We start from the raw sequence: 11,218 nt of genomic DNA, 5'->3' as shown, positions 1-11,218 counted from the left end.
TATTTAATGTCCTATGTGAAGTTTCTTCATGCAGTCATGATTGCAGTAAAATGTTAAAAACATTTGTGCATGCCAAAGCTAATGCATCGGTCATCCGCTGGTGTTTGACGAGGCTGGACAGGTGCACATTTTTTCAGAAGCTTATTGTGAACTCTGTTCTCTCTCTTTAACACAAAGACAACTGGTCCCTGCTGCTCAAGCTTATGCGAAAATAAGTGATTGCTACACTAATTCTCCTCGCCACTCCCAATGCCCATTCTCTCCAACCTCAAGGTCCCAGCTGTGGCGACCTGAGCTGAAACCCTCGGAGCCCAGGACACATTCATAGTAGCAGTAACATTCTAGGTTGTCTGTAGAGGATGGTGGTGAGGTCCTTGGATAGAGAGATGCAGACATCTTCTGTGTTGGGGTCAAGGATCCCTGGAGCTGAAAGGAAGGGGTTTGAGGAATAGGTTACATATTTATTCAAAGATTTAGCTTGCATGGAATCTTGCAAGTTGGACATTCTCTTGAGTCAATCAGATTTGAGGGATATGGAAAATGGTAGGGTTAGGGTTAGAGTTTAGGGATAGGACTTGGAACAACATTCATGTCAAAGAAACAAATTTGGAAAAATCATGGTGACATGACAGAGGACAATGTAGAAATTTGATCCACAAACATTTTGGGAGGAACTTTTCCAAGACCCTGTGCCTTAATGCCCACTACTGCGGATTTTAGAAAGACTAAACAGAAAGATTAAAACCCTGTTAAATGTTTACGTCATTCGTGCTCATCTAAGAATGCACATGTTGTTCGCATGTTATGTATTGAGAAACAATGGCCTGTTCATTCTTACTGTATGTGACTGTAACATTCTGCATCTTCTCCCAGACTCTGAACTTCAGGCAGCCAATGTGTTTGGTCAAATCAATCAAAGCTCCTGAGATGTCTTTAGTATCCTGCACAGTGCAATCCATTCTGTGAAATAAAGAAAAAGAAGCTTCAACAATGGGCCTCTGAATTGTGCAACATTAGGTCAGACCTTTGCTATTCGCCCAGGCTCTTGTTATTTCAAGATTGGACTACTGTAATGTTCTTCTAGCAGGACTTCCTGCATGTTCAATCAAACCTCTGCAATTGATCCAGAACATGGCAACACATGTGGTCTTTAACGTGCCCAAGAGAACGGATGTCATGCCATTCTTTATCTCATGACAAAGTTTAATACGTATGGTTAGGTGTTTGTTAACATTCCTAACCCAATGTATGACTAATAGTAAGCCAAGTGGGGATTGCCTTAGCAAACAGTGCACAGTAAACTTCAATCACAGCATGGTCAGCAGACTTGTGAACAAAAACATCTACCAAATGCTCACTGTAGCCATTTAACTCTCTTGGCCCCATTAAAACCAGACTACTTCTGATAAAACATGCAAAGTGCCAGATTATTTCACTTTGAGGGATTTGAGTGGAGATGTTACCCTAATGTGTTCTGAAATTTCTTGCTTGGCAGGTTTCCTTGGCTGTTTAATGTCTCCAGTTTATCTCACAGAGGTATTAGAACTGCTCTCAACTCCCTCTGTGAGAATGAATAAATGTCAGTTTTGCATGCTAAATTAATGCACGTATCTATCCTTAATATAAGACAAGTACTTAGCTTATAAGAAATGCAATGAATCCATATTTCTACCAGTTTATAATCCATTTGATCTATTCATTGCGGCATTTATACATTTGAGGCATCCAAATTTAGAGGTCATATCCATGGGTGTAACTTGACATTATATCTAGGAATTTAGCGGAGAGACATGCATGACATTGTGAATGGTTCACAAATCAATCTGTGCTGAAATGTCCCACTTATACTCTTGAAAACTGACTGAAATGACCAGACAATCTACCCCTTTAGGAAGACGTGCAGAGCTGTAGGTGCTATACACAGCCAGAAACGGCACAGTGTTTGACATATTTTCCCACATTTTACTCTTGTTAGTTCAGCTAGTGTTTAGGAATAACACAGCTTCCTCTTCCAAATGTGGGCAGTTATATGTTCAAGTGTGACTGGCATCAGAATGAAGTACGGACTGAGCATTTATGGCAGCTTTGTTGTAATAAAGTATTTGTTTCACTGGAAAGGAAAGATACAGTACACTTTCATTTGAAGAATCAAAATATTCTTCTTGACCTCTTTAAAGTTATGATTACAATTGCTCCGAGCATTGCTGTAAAAATCTAATAAATCAATCTGAGGTGCTGCAGGGTCTCCAAATGGAGCTTTATACTCAAACAAGCTTGAAACGCACCATTTTCTCACCTTGCACTCATGAGTGGCCTCTTCTATGGAGCTACAATCATGACCTCAATGTTCATCTCCCTGACACTGAACACTGATCAATTCCTCATCGTCCATGCAGTACTGAGTGTCTCTCCCTGTGCTGTTTGCACAAATATTCATCATCTGCCATCCTCTCCATTTCCCACCCGACGTGGCTGCCCTCAGCATGTTGAACAGTTCCTTATAAGCGCTGTCCAGAAACTCATGCCTGTAGCATTCTGTAGAGCCTGGCTGGTCTTGCCCGAGCTCATGCTGGCACAACTGAAGATAAGGCTGGCACAGACAGTGCCCACAGCGTAGAAGTAGTGCTCCTTCGCCCTGGCATCCAGAGTTGTTTGAGGGTGTAAACTGACTTTTTTATCTGGTAGTTGTCTTGATTTGTAAATCTAACAGTTGTGTTCTAAACGTCCTTTTTGTTTGGTCTGCAGCTCACTGGTTGTTACACAATCAGTGCTATGATCCGGGTATCAAACGAAATCCCTGTTTATGAAAGTTATTTTGCTGCAAGGTCTCCTGGCTGTTTATATCAGTTCAAGTTCAAGTACCATTCATTTTCAATGCGAGCACAGCGACTTCCGGCGACACGAGCTGTCGCGACCGTTGGCGCTAGATGTGGGCGTGTCCAGCGACGCGACAAAGTTGAGAAAAGTTCAACTTTGGAGCGACTAACGGAAGCGACAGCCAATAGGAGAGACGACGGGAGAGCTCACGTGATCCTTCTCTCTCTCTCTCTCTCTCTCTCTCTCTCTCTCTCTCTCTCTCTCTCTCTCTCTCTCTCTCTCTCTCTCTCTCTCTCTCTCAGCTCCTGCAGTAACGGAAAGATGGATGAAAGGCTAATTGTTGCTGTTAAAATTTTTCCAGTGCTCTATGATATGTCTCTTCCCACGTACAAGGACATTTTTAAGAAAAATACTGCGTGTAAAGGTGTATCTGAGATCGCGGGGACTTTATGGACCCAGACAGAACGGCATTTGCATTTTCGCCGCAGATAAACAGCCGCTCTGGCAAACAGCACGCCTTGTTTCTCATTCATCTTTGATATAAAGCATTTTATGTACTGATTCCATTTATATTTAGTCTTTTCCCTCCAAAATGTTTGTTTTTAGTGGCAAGAAAAGAGATTCGCTGTCAACAGCAATGGAATGGCATCCGTGAATGTCATTTATGAACGTTACTAGGCAACCAGCAGTGGGAACACCCACTAGCGACTTCACCGCCAGCCACTGGCGACCTGCAGCGATAAAGTCGCTGGCAGTGTGTACGCACCTTAACCGATGCAGTGTGTAGTTTCTCATTTCTTAGCTGTCGGTCGCGACAGCTCGTGTCGCCGGAAGTCGCTGTGCTCGCATTGAAAATGAATGGTATTGAGTCGCTGTCGCGCGCGATGTCGCTGGCAGTGTGTACGCACCTTTAAACAACCATGTCGGAACTAAAGGCGTGTCCCGTGGTCGTGGATTTTTTTTTTAATAAGGGATTATTGGCCTGCATCAATCAAAGGAAAATACAGATTGCTGAAATCACTGGAATTGGGTTAAGAAGTGTCCAACACATTAAAACCTGGAAGGACAGTGGTGATCCATCAGCTTCATGGAAGAAATGTGGTTGGAAAACAATCTTGAGTGATCGTAGACCACTAAAACGTTTGGTCACATCGTAAAAAAAATAAATAATCGACAGTAGAACCCACGGCTATGTTTAATAGTGAAAGTAAGAGCATTTCCATATGCACAATGTGACGAGAATTTACAGTATTGGGACTAAACAGCTGTGTGGCCACAAGAAAGCCACTTGTTAGTGAGGCTAATTAGAAAAAAATTACTTTAGGGAGCATAAAGATTGGACTGTGGAGCAATGGAAAAAGTCACGTGGTCTGAAGAGTTGATTTACTCTATTCGCGTCAGGGTAAGAAGAGAAGTGCATGAAGCAATGAACCCATCATGCATAGACAGTGGCGGTGTTATGATCTGGGGTTGCTTCAATTGGTCTGGTCTAGGCTCAGCAACATTATGTGGCAATAAAGCGAAGTCAGCTGACAACCTGAATGTACTGAATGGCCAGATTATCACATCAATGGATTTTTTCTTCCCTGACGGCACGGGCATATTCCAGGACGTCAATGCCAAGATTCATCGTATTCAAATTGTGAAAGAGTGGTTCAGGGAGCATGAGGAAACATTTTCACACATGTAGTGACCACCACAGAGTCCTGACCTTAACCCCATTGAAAGTCTTTGGGATGTGCTGGAGAAGACTTTACGGAGTGGTTCGAATCTCCCAACATCAATACAAGATCTCCGCAAAATTAACGCAACTCTGGATGAAAATAAATGTTTTGACGTTGCATAAGGTTGTTGAAACAATGATACGACGAATGCGCGCTGTAATCAAAGCTAAAAGGTACTTTTCCCTGGGACTACTACTTTTCAGCGTTTTTCACACCTTAAGGGACATGTTTAGCTTTTCTTCTGTTGTAGCTATTGAAATCGCATGAGCCAACAATGTCCAAATAAAAATGGTCCATACTAGATGATGTCACTATGAGGGTTACATTAGTGAGTGCAAGAGCGGAAAAGTCTCCTTGGTCGGTCTGTTCCTTGTAATAGTTCTCGCCTAGAAAGTTACTAAGGGAAAAGTACCGGGACTGTATGTGAGAAAGGGGCTATAGCCTTGTCACGAGACCGGCTTGGGAGAATCATCCAAGACAAACTCTGTGTACCAGTACAAATCCTACAATTTTTATATTAGCAGGACTTGAAAGTAACCCTTTTCTATAAAGGAAATTATGCATTCATTTGGAGCACCAACAAATGGAATGCGACTCTCAACTTAGGTACCATTTATATCAGATATTTGCGATAAAGCTTTAACAAAACCAAACACACCCAGGTCTGTTTTACCCAACTTTATTTGCATTTCATGTCAAGGGGTGAAAATTGGCCTACAGTAAGCAACTGAAGGAAATATACACAGCAATTCAGTCTACACATTTTGAAGAACCTACATCTGAGTACATACATCTGATCACCTCATTAGCATAACATCATCTCATTAGAGCCATTTAAACTGAATGTTTTCCCCAGTAACTGTTAAAAATGCAGAAACGTGGCAAAGAAAAAGACCAAATATAATAATGACAATCTTCAAAACACATGATCTCCTCAAAGCTAACAATAATTATAAACTTCAGTGAAGGAATTTGATGCGTGAGATGCTAATTTTCAGTTTTCAACAAGTGCGGTTTTTAATTGAAATGGTACATTTTAAAGTGCTTTTAAAATATTAAATTGTGAACAAGACAAAAGATTTCCTTCAGTACTGTGAAACATGCATTACGCCAGATTTATATTGCACACATATGGTCCTTAAACTCTTCAATATTCCCCCTGCTACTACAGTACTACTGTCATTTACACAGGACACCAAGTAGGATCCGGATCCAACTGGAAAAATAAACAAATCAAAGGAAAATGGAAACAAAGTACATCGGAATCTACATATACTTGTAAGAAAAACATAACAAATGTTTACTTAAAAAAACAACAAACAGTTGAACAGCAAAATTCCTAACCTACAATAAAATGGAAATAAATAAAACAATATCATCTAGTTGCAAGTACAACTAAAAGAAAACTTTACCTAAAATGTTTAAATAAACCCCCGCCCACTGTTACATAGGCCCCACCCACTAACACTACTCAAAAAAGGCAGTAATGTTGAATGAAAAGCATTGAAACCGTAAGAATCGAGAGCCAATCAGCAGGTATACATGAGCAAACACAATCACAAGGTAAACAAAATCACAGCAGATGATAATCCACATTCGATTGCCTTACATTTTTTGGTTCTATAAGCCAGAACTAAATGCTGTGTGGTTTCCCGTGGGTTGTTTGCACCTTACAGTTTGAAGTGCACGGATACGTTCACCATTTCTAAAACTTTTAAGTATGAACCCTAAACTGAACAAAACCATAAACTAAAAATAAAGGGTAAAAAACAGGACTGTATGTATATAGTGACTACAATGGCTGTTTAGCCACTGCACAAACCTCACACAAAAACAGAAAATAATGTTTAGGTCAAAAACTAAACCAATCAGAAACTTACTTCATATTGCTCTGAGAGAGCATTTATGAAGGGTAGGGGACGAGACCATTTCCACATTTAAAACGCTAGTGATAGTTTGGAGGGTTTAAAGACAGAAATGTGAATCTTAAAACTTAATTTAACATGAATTCTTCTGTTAAAACTCATGTATTATTTGAGCTGTAAAGTCATTTAAATTGTAATTTTTACAGTCATTTTAGGGTTTGTTGACATTACATCACCACAAATAAGTAAAATTGGCTATAACTACACCAAGAAAAGTTAAGACAGTGATTTTATCACACTAAAATCATGTTAACACACATGTTCTTTATGTCTTGTGGCCATACTTTTGAAATGGTTGAGTATTTTAACATTTAACATTACAGATTGGCCCCATTCACTTCCATTGCAAGTGCTTCACTGAACCCCACAATTTTTATTTAATTTTTTTAAACGGAGGGATGATTCAAAACACATTTTTGTGGTATTCAACATTATGCAAACACTGTCGATTAAGCTTAACTTGAATTGAAACGAGAATAATCCTTCAAATTCGATGTGAGGTCCCCTGGCCTAAATACATTATTGAAAACACTGCATATTTCTAAATAGACAATCTAATTACAATTCTGTCTGGGTATATATTTTTAGGTAGAACTATGAGGAAAGTCCACACACATGATTAATGATGATTTGTAGTGATTTTTGAAAACCAAATGTTTACAGAACAAAAGCAATATGTCAAAGTCTACCTGTGAGAACTGAAATTACAAAAAGAACGTAAAATTGTATTAGTATTTATTATTAGCATTTTTTTTATTTTATGTTTTTGTTTAGCTATGACTCAGGCTGTGATTTACACACGTCTTTATGATGTAACAATGATTTGTTGTGTTCATACAGTGCTTTAAATATACCTGTAGCATAGGTGTATCCAGATTAAGTAGCCTCCTTTAATAGAACTGCATTTGACTGTCTATTTTTAGACTACCCTTTCATCATAGTTATTTTCTTTTCATTATGTCCATCATTCTTACAAAAACAAGTTAATTGGTTCCTATATACAGTTCAATTGTAGTGTTTAACTTACAACGATCAGCCACAACATTAAAACCATCTGACTAACATTGAGTAGGTCCCCCTCGTGCAGCCAAAACAGTGTTAGCTTTGTGGTTATCCGAGTTACCGTATACTTTGTCAGTTTGAAACAGTCTGGCCATTCTCTGTTGACCTCTCTCATCAACAAGGCATTTCTGTCCACAGAACTGCCACTCACTGGATGTTTTTCATTTTTGGCACCATTTGGAGTAAATTCTACAGACTGTTGTGCATAAAAATCCCAGGAGATCAGCAGTTACAGAAATACTAAAATCATCCCATCTGGCACAAACAATCATGCCATGGTCCAAATCACTGGGATCAAAAACGTTCCCCATTCTGATGGTTGATGTGAACATTAACGTTAGCTCCTGACCTATATCTGCATGATTTTATGCAATGTATTCACACGATTGGCTGATTAGATCAATCACATGGATGCTTGTTTTTCATGCACAACATTTTCTAGTATTTACTCGGAATGGTGCCAAAAACAAAAAGCATCCAGTGAGTGGCAGTTCTATGGATGGAAACACCTTCCATCCATAGAACAGGTCAACAGAGAATGGCTTGAACTGACAAAGTCAACGGTAACTCAGATAACTGCTCTGTACAATTGTAATGAGAAGATTATCATCTCTGAATGCTTTTCGGAGATGTGGGTTGGCGCTGTTTTAGCAGCATGAGGGGGACCTACACAATATTAGGCAGATGATTTTAATGTTGTGGCTGATCGGTGTATATTGGTGAAATGTTCAATAGAAAATACTCAAAGAGAGAACAAGCTAACTCTCTACAAAACAGGAACATACATAAATAAGGCTAAAATAATGCAGCTAATATTTTTTTCTTTTTGTTTTTAACCATTTTTCATTCATTTCTGCCTTTTTTTTTTTTCCTTCTGAAAACGTGAAATACATTCAACTTGGCACAGTGAAGGACGTGGAGAGCATAATGTGAGCAAAACCTACTGTGCAAGAGTGAGAGATACTCGCTAGTTACACGTGTCCCCACTGGTGCAAAAAGCCTGTTTTTATGTTTTTGTTTTCTTCATATTTTTAAAGGGAAGATATAAGAGATAAGAATGGAGGAACAACTGTACAGCCCAGACGGGGATAGTATTTCATCGTTCATACACATATATATATATACTTATATTCATTTTCATATGTATAGTATTGAAACTTCCCGTGCTGTGGAATGCTGTTTCGTTTTTTTTGAGATGATATCAGCTTCAGCTGGGGCTACAGGGGTTAAATTCAGCATTCAACAGCTAGAAACTGTAAGAGATAGAGAGGGAGAGAGAAAAACGGAACATGAGTTAAAATTTCAATAATATAAGTTGAATGTTTTCTTTTCATCAAAGTCAACAAGAAATAGCACTCGGAAGCCATTATACTTCCGTAATGTGCATAAATAAAACAGGTATATATATATAGATATATATATATATATATATATATATATATATATAAAGGGGACGGGACTTGATTTTATCTATTGCAAATTTATTGGACCATGAACAGTGGCCGTTATTCAAATAGTAACATTACTTTCAAATCCATCTACTTACTTATTTTACTGTTTGACTCCACCTCCACCACGGATGGTCAATAATTGGTTGTTCTGGAAGAGCCCAGCCCCTGAACGGTTGACACTAGGGTGCGTGGGAGAGGCGACAGGGGGCTGACCTGGTCTGATTGGCTTGGCTGTGAAAAGAAACAATGAGACTGGTTAATTAGACCCAAAAACAAGTTGGGTTAAGAATGAGCAACTAAATTAGCAAAAATGTGCAGTATATAACCAGAGCACAATGCTGTCAACCTTTCATTTTTGGTGATACAATTAAGTCGTAAGTGTACAATTATTATACATCACTGGGTTAAAATGACATATAACTTTTTATTGCTGAGAGGATAAATGGACACTATTCACCAAATGAATCTTGCAACATAATGGTCATGTGACAACTACGCAGCATACTATTGTTTGATTATCTTTATATAAATCATGCCATTTTAAACACTATTTTATCAGAAGAGCGGAGTGTTGCTATCTATCAGGGTGTATGTGTACTGACCAATCTGTGCGGAGTGTCCTCTGCGGGCCATGTTTTTGGCCCTGACGGCCTCTTTGATGCGGTCCACCTCCTGCTGGTAGCGTTTGCGGTCCCGGGCTCCATTCTCTTTGGCCTCTTTTAGTGCAGACTCCAGAGCCTTCACACGCTCTGCTGTCGCCCGCAGGCGCTTCTCTAGCTTAGGGAGCTCACAGCGCAGGTCAGCATTATCACGCACCAGCTAGACAGAGAAAAAGAATATAGAGAGTGAGTGTGTTGTGAGAGAATCTATAACCTCTTTAGTGTATGTGGTTTCAAATGCGTGTTTACCTGCTTGTGCACTTTAGTGAGCTGCTCAAGGTTGTTCTCAAGGAATGAGATCTTCTGTTTTTGTGCTGCACTCCCACCAGTGTCATCAGAGTCCATCTCAGAACTCTATAAAAAACACACACACACTATTCAGGCCTTTCTTAGAGTGGTCAAAAGAACTCAAGAAATACAGCCAAGCAGGAACATATGAAACAACAATAGTCTGCCACCGGTCAGTAAGAAAGTCGGCTGAGAATAGATAGAAACAGAAAAGGGACAAAAAATGATTGGGGAGAGTGGGAGTCTTGCAGATCAGATTCAAACCTACGACAGCCACATGAGCACCACAGCATGAACAACATGTATAAAACACATGCAGCAACTATGACGCTATAGCTCCGACCATTGATTTTACCATCCACATTTCTTTCACTGAAGTATTTTTTCACACTTAACCCTCCTATTGTCTTAAGGACATTTCTGAATCGTGACAGGTAAAGAATTCATTATAAATACTGCATAGTTTTTGGTATTGGAATTCAATGTTGTGACTTTGACTCAAGACTAGGGCTGGGTGATATAACAACGTAATCACATATAGATGATGTCTTACAAACATCCCGATTGTGAACAGATGATGATCGACAATATCGGGAAATGGCAAAACCATGGATCTGTGAAGTTACCAAATAACCGCAACAGGTCGGCGACCCGTAAGACATCTCGGACTGACACAGGACAAGAAATGCACTTGAAGAAACACACTTTCATTTATTTTTAAGAACAGACAAAAGAAAAGCCATCAATGCTTGAGTCAGGGTCGCTGTTTGTTCAGAGGCGTGCAGCACGAGCCTGTCATGTGGAACTATTTCATTTAAAGAGTTTTCACTCTTTTTTTTCTGTTTCATTCATCTGAAAACTGTTTGCAAGAATAATGCCATCTATGAGAATGCTGCAAATGATCTCTGATCATCTCAGGAGGTGCTGTGACTAGTTCACTTTATTTCCATGAGGTTAGAATGCATTGTGAACGCAACCCTGCAGGTTCAGTAATATATATCTTTGTACTAAAGAAACAGACGAAAGTGATTAAATTATGAAGTAATACAAGACACATTCACCTTGAACCCTAAAACTGCATTCCCTTTCAATCACTTACATCGCACCCCTGATGCTTATGGGAAAAACTCCTTTGCTCTGATTTCAGAAATCCTATTGGATCACCATCAACGAGACTGCTCTATGCCTACAAATGGAATGTGTTTGTTAAATGGTGCAAAATGCCACGTGACGATCCCGTTAATTGCCATATTTCTGTCATTTTGGACTTTTTACAGTATCACTTAGAAGCA

At 39.4% G+C, this 11,218-nt stretch overlaps 2 protein-coding genes across 3 annotated transcripts in view; both read right to left on the bottom strand.

Moving 5' to 3' along the window:
* Positions 1–257: 257 nt before the first annotated feature.
* Positions 258–2,303, bottom strand: LOC127626823 (E3 ubiquitin-protein ligase TRIM35-like). Its single transcript, XM_052102888.1, has 3 exons — positions 2,297–2,303; positions 839–960; positions 258–426 (listed from the first exon to the last, which is right to left on the bottom strand). The coding sequence occupies exons 2-3, from the start codon at positions 957–959 to the stop codon at positions 323–325; spliced, it is 225 nt and encodes a 74-aa protein (XP_051958848.1). The 5' UTR covers position 960; positions 2,297–2,303; the 3' UTR covers positions 258–322.
* A 2,901-nt stretch (positions 2,304–5,204) lies between these two features.
* Positions 5,205–11,218, bottom strand: part of kif5bb (kinesin family member 5B, b) — a 32,066-nt gene continuing 26,052 nt past the window's right edge. For both annotated transcript variants that reach the window (XM_052103014.1, XM_052103015.1), the window contains exons 23-26: positions 9,888–9,992; positions 9,582–9,798; positions 9,075–9,210; positions 5,205–8,781 (exon numbers count right to left, since the gene is read on the bottom strand). In XM_052103014.1, the coding sequence (XP_051958974.1) occupies positions 9,080–9,210; positions 9,582–9,798; positions 9,888–9,992 (453 nt within the window). In that variant the 3' untranslated portion in view covers positions 5,205–8,781; positions 9,075–9,079. The remainder of the gene's footprint in view (positions 8,782–9,074; positions 9,211–9,581; positions 9,799–9,887; positions 9,993–11,218) is intronic.

This window comes from Xyrauchen texanus, chromosome 33 (assembly GCF_025860055.1).
Source record: "Xyrauchen texanus isolate HMW12.3.18 chromosome 33, RBS_HiC_50CHRs, whole genome shotgun sequence".
NCBI lineage: Eukaryota > Metazoa > Chordata > Actinopteri > Cypriniformes > Catostomidae > Xyrauchen > Xyrauchen texanus.
This window is presented reverse-complemented; position numbering and strand designations above follow the sequence as displayed.